Below are 20112 nucleotides of genomic sequence, written 5' to 3'. Positions count from 1 at the left end.
TTCTCTGCTTGGTTTCTTGGTTTATCTCTTTCCCACGTTGGCTGCTTTCTCTCCACCTGGCTCCATCAGCACTGTCTGAGCTGTACTCTCCTGGTGTGCTGAACTTTGGGTGACCCTTGTTTTTCACAGGCTCTCAAAAGGTTCCATGGTGATGACTACCACCTCCATCACAACACCCCCTACAGAGGGAGGGGCCACTCCTGTCCAAGGACTCAGACCATCTCAGCACGGGGCCATGGGGAGGGTGAAACTCAAAGTGTTAGAATCTCAGTCGTGTCCGACTCTTTGCAACCCTATGGGCTGTAGCCCACCAGGCTCCTCCATGCATGGAGCTCTCCAGGCAAGAATACTGGAGCAGGTTGCCATTCCTTTCTCCAGGGGATCTTCCTGACCCAGGGGTCGAACTCAGGTCTCCCGCACCACAGCCCATGGGCTGGTCTTTCCTCACTCGCTATCTGCTGGGGGAACCTGGCACCCCATGCACAGGCCACAATTTTGATTGGCATCCTTTCAGTTCTACAGGAACCACACAGCCGCCCCAGAACACACAGTCAAGGTTACTCACTGGTCTGAGTTCACGTTCCTGGTTGTACCTCCAAGACCATTAACCTGACTTGGAGTGAGTACCCCATTGGTCCAGGGTTGTGCCCAGAGAGAAGGGCACGGCTCCCCAAGACGCCTCTGAGCTGAGGCTCTCTGCTCACCGCTGGACCTCCCATTCTGGGAGTAACAAGCGTCTTTTTGGCAAAGAGGGAGAACTCTCTTCTCAGTAAATGACAAATGTTTGGATTGCTGCTTTGGTTCTTGGCTACCCCACAACAATTACAAGAAAATCTTGGCGAGAAACAAGGAACTGAGACACCTGTGGTTACACAGGGACCCCTTGGGGACAGAAATGGATACAGTGGATAGGAAAGTTCAGAGAGAAAGATAGGCTTCCCCTGGTCCCTGGAATTGCCTTCCTGTGATGGAAGAAATTCAAATGCGACGTGGCAAATGGTATTTAGGAAAATTACAGACAGTGATTCCAACTATACAAGCACCAGAGAACTGATAAAGTGAGATGAGAAAAACTTCGAAATGGATTTGGCGCTGCTAATGTCATACTCATTATAATCATTCATATAAGCCATGTACCATGTAAGCCTAATAACCATGCAGGGCATTAATTCTACATTATCATTAAATGTGTTATATTAACTTGAAGTTTTATTGGATTAAATTAATAAACTTTATGCTTTTCACGCTCACATGTCAGTTTGTTAGTCATGAAGTAAGTAATTTTACAAACACAGATGTGAGAATTGGACTATAAAGAAGGCTGAGCACTGAAGAATTGATGCTTTTGAACAGTGGTGCTGCAGAAGACTCTTGAGAGTCCCCTGGACAGCAAGGAGATCAAACCAGTCAATCCTAAAGGAAATCAGTCCAGAATATTCATTGGAAGGACTGATGCTGAAGCTGAAACTCCAATACTTTGGTGAAGAGCTGATTCATTGGAAAAGATCCTGATGCTGGGAAAGATTGAAGGCAGGAGGAGAAGGGGATGACAGAGGAAGAGACGGTTGGATGGCATCATCGACTCGATAGACATGAGTTTGAGCAAAGTTCAGGAGATGGTGTAGGACAGGGAAGTCCATGGGATCTGGAATTGCTGCACACAACTTAGCGTCTGAACCTCAAGGACAACAGGAAAACAAATGGAGGGAAGAGAGATGCAGCCTCTGAATGGCACCTACCCCTGCCCTCATCACAGAGGAGGGACCCACCGCAAAGAAGCCCTGGGCTGCGGGTGAGCATCAGTGGTCCCGGCCCATGTGGGCTCCCACATGGAGCTCATACTTTGGAAATGCTTGTGAACAAACCTGGTCTCTTTGGAGGCTGTTGAGGCATGAAGGACTTCATAGGTTGAGCTGTGACCCAGGGCTGGACACACGAGCTCGAGAATGAGAATATTAAGGTGCTGTGTATACCACAGGCATCACTAACCCAGCTCAGGGGTGCAGACGGCCAGGGTTATGATCCCAGAACCGGCTTATTTCCTCTGTGTGACCTTGGGTAAATGCTTCGACATCCTTTGATCCCAGGATAACAGCTGCTCCCCGTTCCTTCCAGCATGGTTACAATGAATGGGCAGGTAAAGTGTTTGGAACTGCAAAGTCCTAGACAGATATAAGGGATTATTTATTTTCCTAATTATTATCATGGGCTGCAGAGGGCAAGGGCCAGTGCTCCCCAAGGGGTAGAGGGTCTTCGTTTTAAGGATAAAAGGGCTGCTGGGTTTGGAAAGGGTCAGAAGCAATCAGAAAGGTGAAGAACAGAAAGCTTAGTCAATAAAACCTCCTGTCGGAGTGATCCATTAGAGACGCAGGCTGTGTGTGAGCAGGGGCTGCAGAGAAATTACTTCTCTGGGAGAAACAGTGGCGAGAGGCACTCTCAAAAGATGTGGGCATATGGCATGTGGTGCCCCAGCCAAGCTCACCACATTCTGCCATCAGAGGAAAGAGGCAACCGATTGTGTTTGCTTATTACACACCCCTTTGCTGCCACAGTTTCTGGAACCACTCAGATTGCCTGATGCACAAACACAGACTCTGAAGTCTTCTCCACGAGGATTTCTCCATCTGTTCCGATTTCCTGACCCTCTTCCCGGACCTCAGAGAACACCACATGTCTTTATTTGAACCTTTCAAAGTCCTGAATGACTCTTTCCTTTGGGTTTATGCAGTCTCCACTAGGTTATGGACACTCAGACACTGATGTCATCCACAGGACCTGTGCTCAAAGTGTTAACGCTGAAAATCTGTAAGAAATAAATATAAGACTTTGGATACCAGACTCAGAAGTCCATGGGTGGACCACATGGGGTGGCAGGGAAATGCCAGATTCCAGGAGAATTGAAAAATTTGGGGGTTGAAAGAGGTCTTGTCTGATCCAACCACGTTTCCAGTGTCAGAGTCCTTGCCATAATATCGCCACCAAGTATGTCCCCAAACTGGTTTAGAACAGCTCCAGTGAGAGAGAATGCTGAGTTTCTAACCAGCTCTTTTAGAGCAAATGACCTACCAAAAGCTGGGGTGAAAGGTCCAACCAGCCTCAAGGAAACAGTGCCACCCTGGGCATCTGACTGCGGTGGATGCCCCCTCTCGCAAGGACGACGTATGTGTGTGTGTGTGGTGTGTGTGTGTGTGTGTGTGGTGTGTGCATGCGCACAGTATCAGGCGTATTGGAGATCTAAGGATGGAATGTTTGTGGGAAGCAAGGAGGGCTGGAGATAGTGATGCTCCCCATCAGTACAAGCTTTAGGTTCAGAGAGAATTCTCAGGGAGCAAGACCTTTCCCTGCCAGCCTCTGACAGGCACCGTGGAAGTTAATTAACCTTCACCAAGTGCACACAGAGAGTCAAGGTACCAGGCACAAGCAGAGTATTTTAATCCTCAGCACCACTGCGGCCCCAGCTAACAGCACACCGGTGAGGCCTTCGAATATTAATTGGTCAAAATATTTTTTTTCCCAGTTTGCTCTCTCCTTTTCCTTTCCTTAGAAACAAAGGGTCTCAGAAAATCACCAGGTCCAGTGTCTAGGTTTTAGGCAGGATGTGCTGAAATTACTCCAAGAAACAATGCAGTGTCTTCCTTCCCTAAATGGAGGTGTAGTTTTGACCTCGGACAGGACAAGCAGCATTTGTCTGCATTTTAGATACATTTCAGAAACTTGAACTCAAAGGACAGCTTAAGAAATGGCCACAGGCCTTGGAGAGGGGTCGTTCTGATTCCATGTGTGTGCTTGTGGATGGGCAGTGGTCTGATACACAGGACTCTGGTTTGCAGAGCCTGGTGAGAGGCAGGTGCAGAGAGAGGAAGAGCCCCTCCCATCACAGACAAGCATCCTGTGTGTCCACAGGAAGGGAAATGTGGGTCGAGGCAGGGAGGGGGCCAGTCTGTGGTCACCCGGTTCCTGGGGCCAGAGCGGCGGCAGAACCCAGGCTTCAACTCCCAGCCCGTGCCCTCCAGCCTGTCCTTGCAGAATCCACTTCTAAGACAAATATCGTATGATATCACATATGTGGGCTCTAAAGAAAGGGCACAAGTAAACTTATTTACAGCACAGAAATAGAGGCACAGATGCAGAAAACAAACTTACGGTTACCGGGGAGGAAAGTGGGGGTGGGGGGATAAGTTGGGAGATTGGGATTGACATATACGCACTGCTATATACAAAACAGACAAGTAATAAGGACCTACTGTATAGCACAGGGAACTCTATTCAGTACTCTGTAATGACCTACATGAGAAAAGAATTTTAAAAAGATATATGATATATCATATATATATATATATATATATATATATATATATATATAAAGGTGCCCTGCTGCCTTTTCCTCGCAACTGCGGTCTCCACTGGCTTCCCCAGTGGCTCAGCTGTAAGGAATCCTCCTGCAATGCAGGATACCTGGGTTCAATCCCTGGGTCAGGAAGATCCCCTGAAGAAGGGAGTGGCTACCCATTCCAGTGTTCTTGCCAGGAGAATCCCTTGGACAGAGGAGCCTGGTGGGCTACAGTCCAAGGGATCTCAAAGAGTTGGACTGACTGAAGCGACTTAGCACGTGCGTGTGTGCACGTGCACACACACGCATGCACACACACACACACAGATACATGGGTTTCTCTGGTGGCTCAGATGGTAAAGAATCCACCTGCAATGTGGGAGACTTGGGTTTGATCCTTGGGTTGGGAAGATCCCCTGGAGGAGGTCTTGGCAAGCTACTCCAGCATTGCTGCCTGGAGAATCCCCACGGACAGAGGAGCCTGGTGGGCTACAGTCCACGGGGTCACAAAGAGTCAGATGCTACTAAGCACAGCACAGCAGATATGTATGTATAGCTGATTCACTTTGCTGAATAGCAGAAACTAATATAACATTGTAAATCAATGATACATCAATAAAAATGTTAAAAAAGAAAGATGACAACTCCACACCTCTGTGTTCTGGATTGTCAGCATCCAAACCTCATCTGGCGTCTGTCAATTGTGGAGTGAGAGATCAAGGGGGTGAGGAATGGGGCTGAATGTCTGGAGGCTGCCCCCTTCCCCTGTCTCCCCGACCCCTGCCCCTCATGCTCTGTTCACAGAATGGAGACCCCGGGCCAGAAACCTCTCAGAGAGTCTGCTCTTTGCCAGAGAAAATGGAAGCGCATTCTGCCTCCGCCAACTTCGTGGTTGGGACTCAGACTCGCCACCGCTCCCTGCTGACTTTTCCTCGCAACTGCGGTCTCCAGAGGCAAAGGGAGGCTCTCACTAGAAAAATTCATTAGGGTTCTCTTGTTCCCCTGAAAGCAGTCTCTCCCAGTCTCTCTGTGGTCTGTCTCTCTCTCTCACACACACACAGGATTAGAGTATCACTGAATGAAAGGCAAACATACGAGTTTGTCGAAAATTCTGCGAAGGCTGTAAAATCGCCAATTGGATTTTCAAGATGGATGGTTTCTCCCTAATTAGATTCTGCTGCCTTGTATAAACCAACTTTGCAGCTTTATCCCAGCCTATAAAGCAAACCATTCTTCATTAGTCAGGTTTACAAATCATGCCCCCAGTGACCACAGAGCACAATCACCCTCACTGTTCCTCCTGCTCTCAGGGCAAAGTTAACAATGTGCTTCTGCCTCCGATAATAGTACACCAATTAAAAAAACACGGGCGTGACTAAGCCATGGCCTCATGGCTGAGGGCCCACCCCAAGAACTTCCCTCTACTCAGAGAACGGGAGAGGAATTACAGACTGGAAGAGCCAGGGTGTGCCTGCTGCAGCCTGATACCTTCCAGAAGTTTGTTCAGTCGTGTCCGACTCTTTGGGACCCCATGGACTGTAGCCCACCAGTCTGCCTCCTCTGTCCATGGAATTCTCCAGGCAAGAACACTAGAGTGGGTTGCCATTCCCTTCCCCAGGGAATCTTCCCGACCCAGGGATTGAACCTGAGTCTCCTGCATTGCAGGTGAATTCCTAACCATTTAAGCCACCAAGGAAGCCCCTGAGTGACTAACACACATACCTTCTAGAAGCTAGACAGCATTTCTCAGTGAGGTCTGGGGTCTACCTGCTTCAGAACCCACATTCCTGGATCCCCCACCCCCAAGACATACTGATTTAGACCCTCTGGGGTAGGAACCTAAGGAGCTACCTTTTAACCCAGAGGCCCTGGTCATTCTGAAACAAGCTAACTTGCCAGAACCACACAGCTAAGATTCATCACAAGGACTACTGGCCGTACACACAATGCTTTAATTGCCATCAGTGGTCTTCGACCTTTTTGGCACCAGGGACCATTTTCATGGAAGATAATTCCCCCCTGCCCAGGGTGATGGGGCGGGTTGCTTTCAGGATGATTCAAGTTGCATTATAGCTACTGTGCCCTTTATTTCTATTATTATTCCATGAGCTCACCTCAGATCAGCAGGCATTAGATCCCGGAGGTTGGGGACCCCTGTCCTACCTGGTGGCAAGGTCAAAGAAACAGTGACTGCCCCCCGCCCCCATCACGGAACACCAGTTCTCAGGCTTGTGTCAGGTACCAGGTATCCCAGTTGGGCTGCCTGTCAGGTTGTGAGACACTGTCCCTCCTGGTCTGGACACCGTCTCGGGGCTAAAGGAAGTGAGTCTGCATGGACAGCAACGGGACAGTGGCTGAGAGGGTGGGAGTTGCAAGTGCAGCCCACCTCCACCAACCTCCACGCTCCTGAGAAACTGCTCAAGGCCTGAATCATCTGGGCCAGGAAACTGTGCAGATGAGGAACCAATGCCAATGAGGGTGTGGGCTAAGCTCGCCAAGGCCAAGGGTGGTCCACCGAGGATGCAGAGCGGGCGGCCTGGGGGTGTTTCCAGGCTCTGAGCTGCAGAGGATGGAGCTGAGGCTGCCTTTGATCTTGAAAGCACTTCTCTTCAAAGCGCTCCCCAGATACAGCCTAATCCATCTTCTCCCCCATCCTCAGGGTTAGATCCTGGTAAGGAACTCAACCCAGCAACTCCTCCAGCAGATTCCAGCTCTGGTCCAAAGTCAGGAGATTTTATACATGTAGACTTGGAGCCCCCACTGCAGACCAAGCTGACGGGGTCCTCCTGGGGTGTGGTTCCAGAATTCCTGCTCGTGATGCTGCCTCCAGGCAGCCCCGTTCTACATCTGGAGAGCCCAAGCTTTTCTTTTTTTTCTGAATCATCATAAATAGCAGGATGCTTTATACAGTGGAAGAGTTCATAACTCTGATGGCCAGAAGTCCTTTCTCATGTCAAACTACTCATATGTCTCCTAAGGTAAAGTATAAGTTTCTCCAAGTCTCTGCACGGTGCATACAGAGAAGAGTGGCTTGGTTGCGACCTGACCTCCCTTTTCTTCGGAGGGAAGTGGAGGTGCTGGAGGGCATGCACCCACCTCTGGAGGTGCAGCAGAGGAGCTGGGCATTAGCCCAAGGTCCCTGCATTCGACCTGCCCCTGCCTCATCCCACTGGGTCGTGGCTGCTTGCCCATGGACATGCAGCAGCGTCAAACACTGAACCCAGATTCTAGCCCAAATCTGAGGGCTTCTCAACTGCTTTTCCAAGAGACAAGGGTCGGGGGAGGTCGAAGGCTCCCAGACTTGCTTCCTTCCCCTGCTCCTGAGGTGCAGATTCAGAAAATGAAACTGCCAGCAGGGAGGAAAGGCCCCGTGCTGTTTCTGACACTGTCTTAACGCTTGAGTCTCCAGACATCAAGATGTCACCCCCAAGCATCCCACCCGCTGCATCCTCCTCCCTCCCAGAGCCTGGAGGTGACCCTGGAGGATGCTGGGGGCCCTTCCTCACTCACTGCAGCAAGACTAACCATGAGGGGCACAGCCAGCCTGGGAGCTGGGGCCAGGAGTGCCCCCAGGTTAGTCACATTTCTCTGGGCCCCATGGGAGAGAGAACCAAGGTGTGCAGTTCAGAAAAGGAGGAGAAAGCCGAGGCTACTGCTGCTGCCAATGGCAATGCTGTCGAGTGTTTCAACAGCCCAGGGATTTTCTGGTCGGCTCTGCAGCAGAATTTTTACGGCTCTGCCTCCTGGGCGTGATGGTAAACTCCTCAGAGATGGGGACTCTGTGTTCCTTTTGCCCAGTTCAGCCTGGCACAGAGTAAGTGCCCGTTGTGCACGCATGCTAAATTGCTTTAGTTGTGTCTGACTCTTTTGCAACCCCATGGACTGTAGCCCACCAGGCTCCTGTGTCCATAGGATTCTCCAGGTAAGAACACTGGAGTGGGTTGCCATTTCCTCCTTCAGGGGATCTTCCCGACCCAGGGATCGAACCCACATCTCTTACATGCCAGCTGCTAGTCACACGAGAACTGTGCCCTGGTGCCCAGCCCCAAGTGGCCCACAGCAGTCAAGCCTTGTCACCCTCTCTGGGTGATGCTCATGTCCCAGATAGAGTGATGAGTTAGAACCTGGACTGAACAGTCGGCTCATGGGGGAGCCTGGGAGATGCTCTGACAGTTGTCAGGGTTCCCCCGACTCCAGCCCAAATCAAACCATTCCCCCAGGGGACTTTCCTGGGGTCTGATGTCTAAGACTCTGTGCTCCCAATGGAGGGAGCCCGGGTTTGATCCCTGGTCCGGGAACTAGATCCCACATGGCATAACTAAAGATCCCATGGGCTATAACTAAGATTCAGGACAGCCAAATAAATATTTAAAAAAAAATTTCTCCAGACTTCCTTTTCTCACTAACCAGAGTGTGTCCCTCCCTCAAACAAGCCCAAACTCCCAAACTCGCCTCCTAGATGTCCCAGCATCACTTGGCCTCACCCGAGCTATTTGTAAAGCCTCCCATTTAACTATTCTGTATCCTTCTGTTGCTGCTGTTGCTAAGTCGCCCCAGTCGTGTGCAACTCTGTGTGACCCTATGGACAGCAGCCCACTAGGCTCCTCTGTCCACAGGATTCTCTAGGCAAGAATACTGGAGTGGGTTGCCATTTCCTTTTCCAGTATCCTTCTGTATCCTTGGAAGAAAAGTTATGACCAACCTAGACAGCATATTAAAAAGCAGAGACATTACTTTGCCAACAAAGGTTTGTCTAGTCAGAGCTATAGTCTTTCCAATAGTTATGTATGGATGTGAGAGTTGGACTATAAAGAAAGCTGAGCACCAAAGAATTGATGCTTTTGAACTATGGTGTTGGAGAAGACTCTTGAGAGTCCCTTGGACTGCAAGGAGATCAAACCAGTCAAGCCTAAAGGAAATCAATCCTGAGTGTTCATTGGAAGGACTGATGCTGAAGCTGAAACTCCAATATTTTGGCCACCTTATGTGAAGAGCTGACTCATTGGAAAAGACCCTGATGCTGAGAAAGATTGAAGGCAGGAGGAGAAGGGGACAACAGAAGATGAGATGGTTGGATGGCATCACTGACTTGATGGACATGAGTTTGAGCAAGCTCTGGGAGTTGGTGAAGGACAGAGAAGCCTGGCATGCTGCAGTCCATGGGGTCGTAGAGTTGGACACAATTGAGCAACTGAACTGATCCTTCTGGGGTTTCAGTTTCTTGTTTGACTTGAGCTACAAGGACCTCCAGGGATCACCTGGTTCAGGTAGAACTGGGAAGCAGGATGTGATGAATGCTTTTTCTTTCTTTAAGGGAAGAGAAGAGAACACAGAAACTCCAATGGGACCTACTGTGTATTTCTTATATTTCTTATTGCTGGGCTTCCTAGGTAAAGAACTTGTGTGCCAACGCAGGAGACACAAGAGACACAGTTCAATCCCTAGGTCAGGAAGATCCCCTGGAGGAGGAAATGGCAACCCATTCCTGTATTCTTGCTTGGGAAATGCCATGGACAGAGGAGCCTGGTGGGCTACAGTCCATGGGGTCACAAAGAGTCAGACGTGACTGAGTACGCATGTGCTATAAAATAAAAAACCTCAGAGCCTGTCACATGTAAGGGGAATGAGCATGTTTCATGAAACTGGTTTCAGTTACTCAGACATGCAAGTGTGTGCGAGCGCCAAAGTCAAGTGCATTTCTTCTGATGAGTCTCCATCAGAAAGTTTAAACAGCACCAATCCTGTTCTAATGCTGCCAGTAAGGAAACCGGAGCACAGAGAGGTAAAGCACGTTGCCTGAGGTCACACAGCTGGTCGGTGGCAGTGCCTGGGCGGGAGCTCGGGGTGCTCTTGTCCTGTTTCAGTGCTCTGCTTGCTACAGGCCTCTGGGAAATCGACTGCCAGACAGTTCAGTGACCCCCTCCCCAGCCGAGGGTGGACTCCATCAGCTGACCCAGGGCGGGGGTAGCTGGCCAGGATGTGGACACAGAGGGCTAGAACTCCTGGCTGAACTAATTTCTCCCACACAGCCGACAGTGACCTTGACTTTCAGCTCACGAACTTTATAACCATCATTAAACTGGGACAAAAGCATGAATGGAGGCCACTTACAGATGGATGTGAGGACTGAAAGGCTCTGAAGTAAGTCTCTCCCTGCGGGGGTGCAGGCCACAGAGGGGCCCCCTGCAGGGAAGATTCTAAGCCCTGAGCTGGGTCACTGCGGCCACTCAGGACCCCCGCCTCCCTAGGGAACAAGGGAACCGTTGGCCCTTCTGGGGGTGTCATCTGACTTTCCTGTGGCTCCTTGGGGGTGATCAAGGCTGGGGTCAGAGACGGAGTGATGAGGGGGAGAAAATAATCCAACCCCTCATTTTACAGGTGAGAAAAACCAAAGCTCAGAGAGGCCAAGAGAGCAGAGCAAGGTCACAGAGCTAGCTGGCTGGAGAGCCACACGGCTCAGACCCAGAGCTCCTGATTTCCTGGTTCTGCTTCTAACATCCACAGAGGAGGTGCTGGGACCTACTTTTATTCAGTGAGGCTGGGACTCCTCCCAGCCTGAGGTCCCAAAATGCTGGGGCCTTACTGCCCAGAGGCGGGTAGGGTGGTTTCTAACGGGTCTTGGGTACCAGCCTATCTGGCTTAACGGAATACACACTGCCTCTTACGTGCTGTGAATTCTGGGGACGCGTTACTTACCCTTCCACTGCCTCAATTTCCCTATCTGTAAAATGTGGATGATGATAAATATCCGAATGAATAGACAAGATAGCACAGTGCCGAGCATGGCTGAGGGCCTAGTGCATGTGAGCCAGGGCTTAGAAACATACACATGGTGTCAGCTTGAGCCCAGGCCCAGCTCGGGTGGATGACTGACAGGCGGCAGTGCCGGATATAAGACAGAAGGGGTGTTCCTGGTTTGCATGTGTCTGTGCAGAGGGCGGGCTGACACAGGTACCCACTTTTTCAGGGCGCACTCCAGCTCATTCTTCTCCTCATGGGCTTCTAGGAGCTGCGAGAAGATTCTGGTCAGGAAATCCTCAAAGTTGGACAGTAAGTGAGGCTCGTCCTTCTTGAGCTGCAGCCAGAGCTGCTTGACATCAGCTTCACTGCAAGAGAAAAAGGAGCATTGAGGCAGGAGTGTAGACACGAGGCTTCCCGGGACACCCCAAGGCCCCGGGGGTGACAGGGGCAGCCAGAGCATCATCACTGTGGTCGGGACAGTGACGTCAGGGGCTGGCATTTATTGAGTGCTGGCTGCATGCCCACTGCTTTATGAACATTTGTTCATTTCGTCCTGCAGTCACCTGTGAGGCAGGTGCCGCTAACACCCCCGCTTATGGGCGAGGAGACGGACGGAGAGGGGTGAATGAGACAACTCAGGTCACTCAGCTGCGAAGCGATGGAGCCAGGAGGCAAGCTCGGGCCTGTCTGGTCCCGTGCTGGCCTCCTACTGGCCACACCCGAGGAAGCGGGGAGGACAGGAGCCCAGTGCTTGTGAGGACAGGCGTCGTGGAGCTGAAGGAGAAGGCCTGTCGCCTCAGGAAGGACGGTCCTCACGGCTGAGAGGGGAAGACGTGCCAGCTGCTGGGTGGCAGAAAGCAACTGTCACTGCAGGGAATGGAGGGAAGACAGTGCGCCCCACTGGGGCCCGGAGGCAGCGGCATGACTGAGAGGCGAGGGGAAGGGAAGGAGCAAGGCTGAGAGACGCGAGTGTGCACACGGGGAGACGGTGGAGAGGGAGGGGGACGGAGCAGGCAGAGAGACAGACGCAGAGTGATGAGCCCAGAACCGCGCCACCCCCGCCCCGGCCAGCACCCTGGGCTCTTGTGCATGCACTTAACAGAGACATGCAGGGACATGGTGATCGGGGAGGGGAGGGGTGGGAGGCGGCACGCCACAGCCCCCGCTCTCCCTCTGGAGAGATTCAACAGTCTACAGCCAGTGATCAAACAGACAGCCAGAGAGCAATCTGATTTGCAGTCCATTAAATTCCAAAGCCACTATGATCCGAAGGTAGCTACCACCAGGGGCCCTCAGGATAAAGAATAAAATCCCTTGTGCTTGTATAACAAGCATGGTATCTGAGAAATTGTACTCAAAAGTAATACTTGATGGTGCCATGTTAGCAATGTGCCTGGGGCATGGATATTACTCTCTGCACCAAGCAGAGAGGAGGCTCACCAAGAAGTGAGGCTGGCTCTGGTCAGTTATCTGATCATCTATCTGACTGTCTCTCCCTCTCTCTTTCCTGTCCTTGCTCCATTCTATCCAAACATCTGCCAACTCATCTAGACCAATCATCCACCCATCCATTCATCCATCCATCCATCCATCCACCCATCCATTCATCCATCCATCCATCCATCCATCCACCCATCCATCCACCCATCTACCCATCCATTCATCCATCCAAACACCCACCCTCCCATCCTCCCATCCATCCATCCACCCATCCACCCAACAAGTATCTATTACTTGTTGAAAATGCAGCACTGAATTGGATGACATGAGAGATTTTAGAAATGAGAGAAGGGGAGGTAAGGAGCCTCCCTGTTTTCCAGAATGAGTTCCATTCCCCCCAACCCACCCACAGAACATGTGGTCGTCTGCTCTATTGTACTGTAGATACAATGGAGATGGCACAGAGGGTTCCGCGATGAGGGTCTCAGAGTGATACCACAGTGACCTTCCATCACTGTGGCAGGTTGCCCCTCATGAAGTAAATGCATGATAAACTCAAGGTGCACCTCACTGGCCAAGACTTTTCTGTTTGCATCCCTCGGGTTCCTATTGGAACCTGGCAGTGAGCCATTTGGGCTCGAGCCTCCTCTGAAATTAGCAGACCTCGTGATGCTCTTCAAAGCTCTTTGAACCACCTATTGTGGTTACATCTTTTTTTGTTGGTTTTTTTTTTTTGCGTATTGGGCAGTTACCCAGTCATGTCCAACTCTTTGCGCCCTTATGAACTGTAGCCTCCCAGGCTCCTCTGTCCATGGGATTTTTCAGGCAAGAATACTGGAATGGGTTGCCATTTCCTTCTCCAGAGGATCATCCTCCCAACCCAGACATCAAACTCATGTCTCTTGCTTCTTCTGAATTGTCAGGCAGATTCTTTACCACTGTGTCACCTGGGAAGCACCAAATTTCTGGAAAAGAAACAAATCTCTGAACCCTGGATGAAAGATAAGCCAAGGCTGATCAGCTGCCCAATCACGCAGCCAACCAGAGCACTGAGAAAAGTTGGGAGTCCAGGTGTTCTGCCTACCACATCTGGACCAGGCCAGGGTCACTCTCTTGGAAGGATGTAGGGGTAGGGGGTGAGAAGGGGTTTTGGGTGGTCAGTCCATCCATCTCCCTGCTTCCGGAACAACACACGAACCAACAAGATGTCACCTTAATTGGTGAGATCTTTAAAGACCTCTGAAAATTTCCCAGCCTTTTCTGCTTCCTCGTCTGGGGTCCTGCGGTCTGGATGGTCCCCCTCACGTTACGGTGTTTAACTTGAATGAGAACTGCAATGCCTGGGCACCATCTTAATTTATATATATATATATATATATATATATATATATATATATATATAATTTTATTTATTTATTTTCAGCTGTGCTGGGTCTTCATTGCCACACACAGGCTTTCTCTGGTTTGGGAAGCAGGGGTTACTCTTGGTTGTGATGCGCGGTCTTCTCACTGCGGAGGCTTCCCCTGTTGTGGAGCGCGGGCTCTAGGGCACACAGGCTCAGTGGTTGTGGTGTTGGGGCTCTGGGGCATGCTGGCTTCAGTAGCTGCAGCTCTCGGGCCCTTACAGCACGGAGGCGTCGGTAGTCGCAGCATGCAGGCTCAGTAGCTGTGGCTCACCAGTTCTAGAGCACAGGCTTAGTTGCTCCAAGACATGTGGGATGTTCCCAGACCAGGGTCGAACCCACGTCCCCTGCATTGGCAGGCAGGTTCCTATCCACTGGGCCACCAGGGAAGTCCCCAGGCCCCCTACTCTGTGTGTTGGTTTTGTCCACTGTTCGACTCTTCCCTGGAACCTTCTCTTCATCATGTGGGCTCAGCCCTGCCCGGGGCCCTTGACAGAGGTCCTCTGGGCAGCCTCTGTAAGGTGGCTGGCCTGGAAGTGATGAGTGGACAGAGACGCCCCTGGCTTTCATGACAGTCCCTTGGCCCCCACACGGCCCTCTCCTGCCCCCTCCTCCAGGACAAGGCTTCACGGGGTCATGGGCATGGTCACTGGGCTCTGGCCTCTTGTCCTTGGAGAGGTGGGGTCTGGTGTCCCCTCTGGCCTGCCTGTCTCAACTCTGCCACAAGCTAGAAGATGCTTTGACTTACACGTGCTGTCGTGGCCCACACGTTGTGTGAAGACCACTCTCTTCTTCCTCTTCATCCTTCTCCTCCATAGTCTTCCTCTTTCCAAGCTCCAGACACAGCAGCTCCAATCATCAGGACATTCCCGCCCCTCATGAAACTCACTCCCAACCCAGGACCCAGAGACCCCAACACGAAGAGGCAAAAGGTGATGATGGGAATGGGGGCAGAAGTCATTCCACGTTTCTCAGGCTTCTGTCCAGTTTCCACCTGTTACGACATCCCTTGATAACATTTCACTGAAAATGCCTGGGCTTACATTTATGTGTCTCTTTCTTACAAAATACTTTGTACCAAAAAGGAAAAAATGGGAGTATTATGTTTGGTTTGAAGTGGCAACCATCTAAAATTTTCAGCTGAGTTACTGATCGCCCAAGTGATGAGCTGGTAAAAACAGGTCCACCTCCCACCTTAGCTTCCAGAACAGGTTTGGTTCGGCTCAGGGATCCGACATGCAGTCCCGTCCACATAAGGTGCCTTTGGCAGAAGCACAAGGTTTGCACTGCAGACCCAGGGACCCGGCGGAGGTGGAGATGCAGCTGAGCAGGCGGTGACAGGAAGCCTCAGGTGCGACTCACTGAAAACCCTCAAGGCCTGGCACTGCCCTCCGGTGGGTGAGCACCCCTAAAGTGAAGGAGACTAAGCCAAGGACAGTGCTGATTATAAACAGCAGAGAGTGAGAGATCAGGGGACCAGGGTGTTACCCGTGGAAATAATGCAAAAAGCAGGGTCAGAGCCCTAAATCCTAGCACCCAGCCAGGTCATGGCCAAGGACAGGCTGCACTGAGTCACCGGTCTAGCTGGAAGCAGAGACCCGGGACCTGGCTGAAGGCTTCATGAGCATTAAGGTGGAAAGGGCCAGATGGAGAGGCTGTCCCTGGGCTGGGCCCCGTCCCCAGGTCGTTGTCACCACTTACTCTTCCAAAACCTTTTGGGCTCCAAGTCTGTCCATGAGGGTCTGGAACTGGGCTTCTTCATCTTCGTCCATGTCGCCCAGGTCCTCGTCCCCTCTACTCTGATACACCTTCTCCTCCTGGAGCTGGGCCGGCTGTGCACCTGCATCTTCCTGACTTGGGTTATTCTGGCTGAAGAAGAAGTGACCTGGGGGACGCATGGGCACAAGAGTCTGAATTAGGCAACACTCACCAAGGAAGACCTTCAGTTTCTCAGCGGCCAGGAATCACTTGAGGTTCAGCCGAGAGACAGAAAAGGGAGATCAGACCTTCATAGCAAAGATCTTTGGATGACATGCTCTGGATTCTGTGTCTTTCCTACTTGGACGAGATTCTGCCAGAGATGTTAGAACCTGGGAAAGGCAGAGTGCAGGTACTATGGCATTTTGTAGTTCTCAAAACTTTAAAGGCTGGCTTCAGATCATCTCTCCATGGATTCCTTCTCTAAGACCTTCCCCCCATCACACTCCAGCAGCCCAACTCCCTATGCTTCATGTTACCACCTAGCTCTCCTGGCTGCCAGCATCACTGTGCTTCACATTACAAGTCAGTTATCAATTTCTGAAGGTCAGGAAAGGCATCAGAGATGTCTAAGCAAATACAAGGTTCCTGGAAGGAGGCAGATGTATGGTGATTTATCTGACCTGTATTTGTTCTAATCAATATCTGATCAGTATCAGATATGATGGTGTATCTGTTTTGTTTTGTTTTTTTTTAATCTCATTCATGGATCTCAGTTCCTTCCCTCCTGGTCACTTTGAGAACAACTGGTCTATTCAAACCCTTTACAAATTCCTGTGAAAGCTGGTGCCCCTCAACCTGGAAGACTCAGCCAGCCAGGTTGCAATGAGCCATGTAAGCCTCCCACTCTGTGGTCCCAGACAGACTGGAAACCCCACCTCAGCTCCCCTCTTATGCCGAGCCTCCCCCCAGAGCTTCTCTGCTCGCTCCTTGCCGTTCTCCAGGGGGTGGGCACCAAGCGGGCAGTGGTGTGAGCAAGGATGGAGGGCACATGAAAAAAGAACAAATGACCCACAATCTGGAAACTTTGAGAGGCAGGGAAGGGTGTACAACACGCTGCCTCAGAGATGATGGAGCAGAGCTGCTTCTTATAGGGCTCTGCTCAGACGCTCAGTGTCCAAGTCTCTGTGACCCCCCGGACTGTCCCCTGCCAGGCTCCTCTGTCCATGGGGTTCTCCAGGCAAGAATACTGGAGTGGGTTGCCATTTCCTCCTCCAGAGGATCTTCCTGACCCAGGGATCCAACTTGCATCTCTTATGTCTCCTGCATTGGCAGGCGGTTTCTATACCACTAGCACCACCTGGGAAACCCTTATATGGCTTTAGGCTGACCCGTACCCTGGGGCCCAGCACCCATCAGAACTTACTAAATCCAGTGGTGAACTCCTCTGGGGTCAGGAAGCCGTTGCCATCAGCATCCAGGGTATCAAACACATCCTCCAGGTCCTCCAAGCTGAGGGGCAGCTCCTTATGGAGTCTCTGAAAACAATGCAGACTGCCACGGTTAACACTGCTCATCACAGAGGGCTGCCTGGGGGCGGCGGCGCCTTCCATCCCAGAGGGCTGCCTGGGGGCGGTGGCGCCTTCCATCCCCAGCCGACAAAAGCCAGAAGCTGGATTCTGAAGCTTCACCTTCCTTCTCTGAATATTAGGACTCCACCATCTCTTGGGTACCTGCTCATCTGTTAGGCAACTTGCTGGGTGATTTATAAGTAAATTTGTGTATATTTCTTTCTATATTTATATATAACTTAATATATATAGGATTTCCCAGGTGGGCTCTCAACTACTCCTGAAAAAACAACTGCCACTGGCTTAAGGTGTGGACAAGAGTATTTGTGTTGTAAAGAGAAACTGGCCCAGTGGGGTGCGAGGTCACTGGACCTGGGTCCTGGGCTGCCCCAATCACCCAGGGAGGGAAGAGCAGACACGGAAAGATGAAGAACAAAGCTGAGCTTCCCCCTGGCCTTTGCCTGCTGTGCAGTGGCCCCAGGCTAGGGTTAATTTGTACCCTTGAAGCAAGCACCCTCTTGTACCCTAATAATCAAAACTTCCCAGTGGTGACTCCCAAGGGAGTTCATTAGAACCCAGCTGTCCCTCTCCCTTCCTCCTGTTCCCCTGGGGATGGCTGCACAAATTTTCTCACTGTGGAAGTGACAGACAGCTGAAGACAAGGAACACACGGAGCCGCAAGAGGGAAGGCACATGTGCATCTGAACAGTCAGAAAGAGCTGGCAGGTGTGAGCGCCCATGACATAACTTGAGAAATACTCAGCTTGATCCTCCGGCAATCTTCTCGCTGATAAGCCATAAAGATTAATTTGGCAGGTACGTGCATTAAGGAAGACGGTGATGGATCACAATGTGGGGAGGCAGGATGGTGTCGGAGCCATTTAGAATCATTGAATTAAATATGAATGGGGTTTTTTTTTAAAGGAAGGGGAGTGAGACTGTGTGTGCAGGTTCTGGAAGTACATCTGCTGAGCAAAGAGCAAAATCTCTAGCTTATCACAGTCCATAAACCAGCTGTCCCAAAGCCAAAGGCAGAGAATACAGGGCGAGGAGGGGGGTCAATCTGGCAAGTGGAAAGTCCATTAACTTCTTCTGAAGCTAAAGGCATCCCACTGGAGGCAGGCTGAAAACCAAGATTCCAGTCCTTTCCTTGTGATAATCTGCCTCTCTCCCAAGCTCAGCCTGAATTTGATATCTAAAGTGTGGTCTCGGGCTTCCCTGGTGGTCCGGTGGTTAAAAATCCATCTGCTGATGCAGGGGACATGGGTTCGATCCCTGGTCCAGGAGGATCTCACATGCTGTGGGGCAAGTAAGCCCGTGTACAACAACTTCTGAGCCCTCACTTTAGAGCCCAGGAGCCGCGCTACTGAAGCCCACATGCCCTAGAGCCCAAGCTCCAAACAGAGAGGCCAGGAAATGAGAAGGCCACACACCGCAGCTAGAGAGCAGCCCCTACTCGCCGCAACTAGAGGAAGCCTGCTCACAGCAACAAAGACCACCGTAGCCAAAAATAAATAAATAAACATTTAAAAAATAATAAAATGTGGTCTCCATGCTGAACCCAGAAATGGGCTGGAAGGAATTTCAGAGTCAGTAGGACGCCCAAATTGCCTCTAACCACCAACAGGTGGGTACCCTTGCTCTTGTTAGCATCACCCAGGAAAAGCTAGGTCACACCCAATCTCTGGCACCACTTCTGAATCCAACAACACTTCTGAGCACAAGTCCTTCCCATGACAGAATCCCACACCTTGTCTCCGTTTCAACCCAGCTTCTTCCTCCTGCTGTCACTGAAACTGAGGGGCAGGAGGACGACAGTCTTATACCTTCTGAGTCATCCTCAGTCTTCACATCCCGGCAGAGCAACACCAAGGGCTTCTCCAGCCTCCTCGGCAAACTGCGAACACTAGATCTCTTCACCTCTCTTCACTGGCCTTACTTGCAAAATCCTTTAGTCTTAATAACCATAATTGCCTCTTATTTATCTTTCGTCTCCGGGCCTGCAGAGCTGTGTAAAAGCAACTCATTCTGCTCCTGTCCCCTGGGTACCTAGTACTGTCTGCATTTTTAGCTAAGGGAGCCGAGCCGAATGGAGAGGGATGTGATGATTCACTCCATGGTGCTGATAACCCGCGAAGCTCGGGGATTTGCCTGAAGTCACAGTGGAGGCCAGCCTGGGGTAACAAAGTGATTTCTCCTTCAGGGCCTCTGCTGTGGGCTAGTGGTTCTCTGGGCACCCTTCCTTAATTCCCTTGTCTCATTTCTATCCCACCCCTGCCACCAAAATCTGCCCGGCCAGCACTGCCCATACCAGCCTTCCAGAATCCTGCTTCATGGGTGGGTCCTGTGTCCCTTCAGCTCCACCTGGACGGGCAGGCAGAGGATGGAGGGCGACAGGGAGGAGGCAGGGTCACCCTCCTTACTCAGCCCACAGCCCAACCAGCTCTTCACAAGTCCACACCCCCCAACCCTGGCCTCCCCCCACCGCCTCCCAGTTAACCCTCAATTCCTGCCTCTTGGCATCACTTCCCCAGGAAGGCTTGGCAGCCCCCAGCTTAGGAGAGACCCAGACTCCCCGAAACACATTGCACTCATTCACAAGTCTCACCTCACTTTGTACTTCACGTCCTGATGGATGTGATTAGTGGATAAGCGTCTGCTCCTCCGGCCTGGAAGCTCTGGGAAGAGGGGCCCCACTCATGTTTGCTCACTATTGTGCCCCCAGGATCTGGCCCAGTGTTGACAACCCAGGGGTATGCAACTCGTTCACTTATTGAACGAGCGAATCAATAAACGAGTGACTACAAGTGATCTCAGGCGGTTCTGAACTCCTATTCACAGATCTCTGGTCAACACCCCACCCACTCCAGATCCTGACCAGCCCCCTGGGAATGCTCAGCAAGGTCTTATAAACTAGGCCCTAGAACAG

At 51.2% G+C, this 20112-nt stretch overlaps 1 protein-coding gene across 5 annotated transcripts in view; it reads right to left on the bottom strand.

The window, feature by feature from the left end:
* The window catches only part of CRACR2A (calcium release activated channel regulator 2A), a 162213-nt gene that overhangs the window by 54711 nt on the left and 87390 nt on the right, over positions 1-20112 (bottom strand). For 4 of the 5 annotated variants that reach the window (XM_019961686.2, XM_070790280.1, XM_070790281.1 and 1 more), the window contains 3 exons: positions 17039-17150; positions 15616-15799; positions 11290-11436 (listed from right to left, as the gene is read on the bottom strand). In XM_019961686.2, coding sequence (XP_019817245.2) covers positions 11290-11436; positions 15616-15799; positions 17039-17150 — 443 coding nt within the window. Of the gene's footprint in view, positions 1-11289; positions 11437-15615; positions 15800-15920; positions 16996-17038; positions 17151-20112 lie in introns of those variants that run through there. The other variant, XM_070790283.1, reaches the window with a different exon arrangement.

This window comes from Bos indicus, chromosome 5 (assembly GCF_029378745.1).
Source record: "Bos indicus isolate NIAB-ARS_2022 breed Sahiwal x Tharparkar chromosome 5, NIAB-ARS_B.indTharparkar_mat_pri_1.0, whole genome shotgun sequence".
In the NCBI taxonomy this organism is placed as follows: domain Eukaryota; kingdom Metazoa; phylum Chordata; class Mammalia; order Artiodactyla; family Bovidae; genus Bos; species Bos indicus.
Note: the sequence above shows the minus strand (reverse complement) of the source record. Positions and strands in the feature narration are given on the sequence as shown.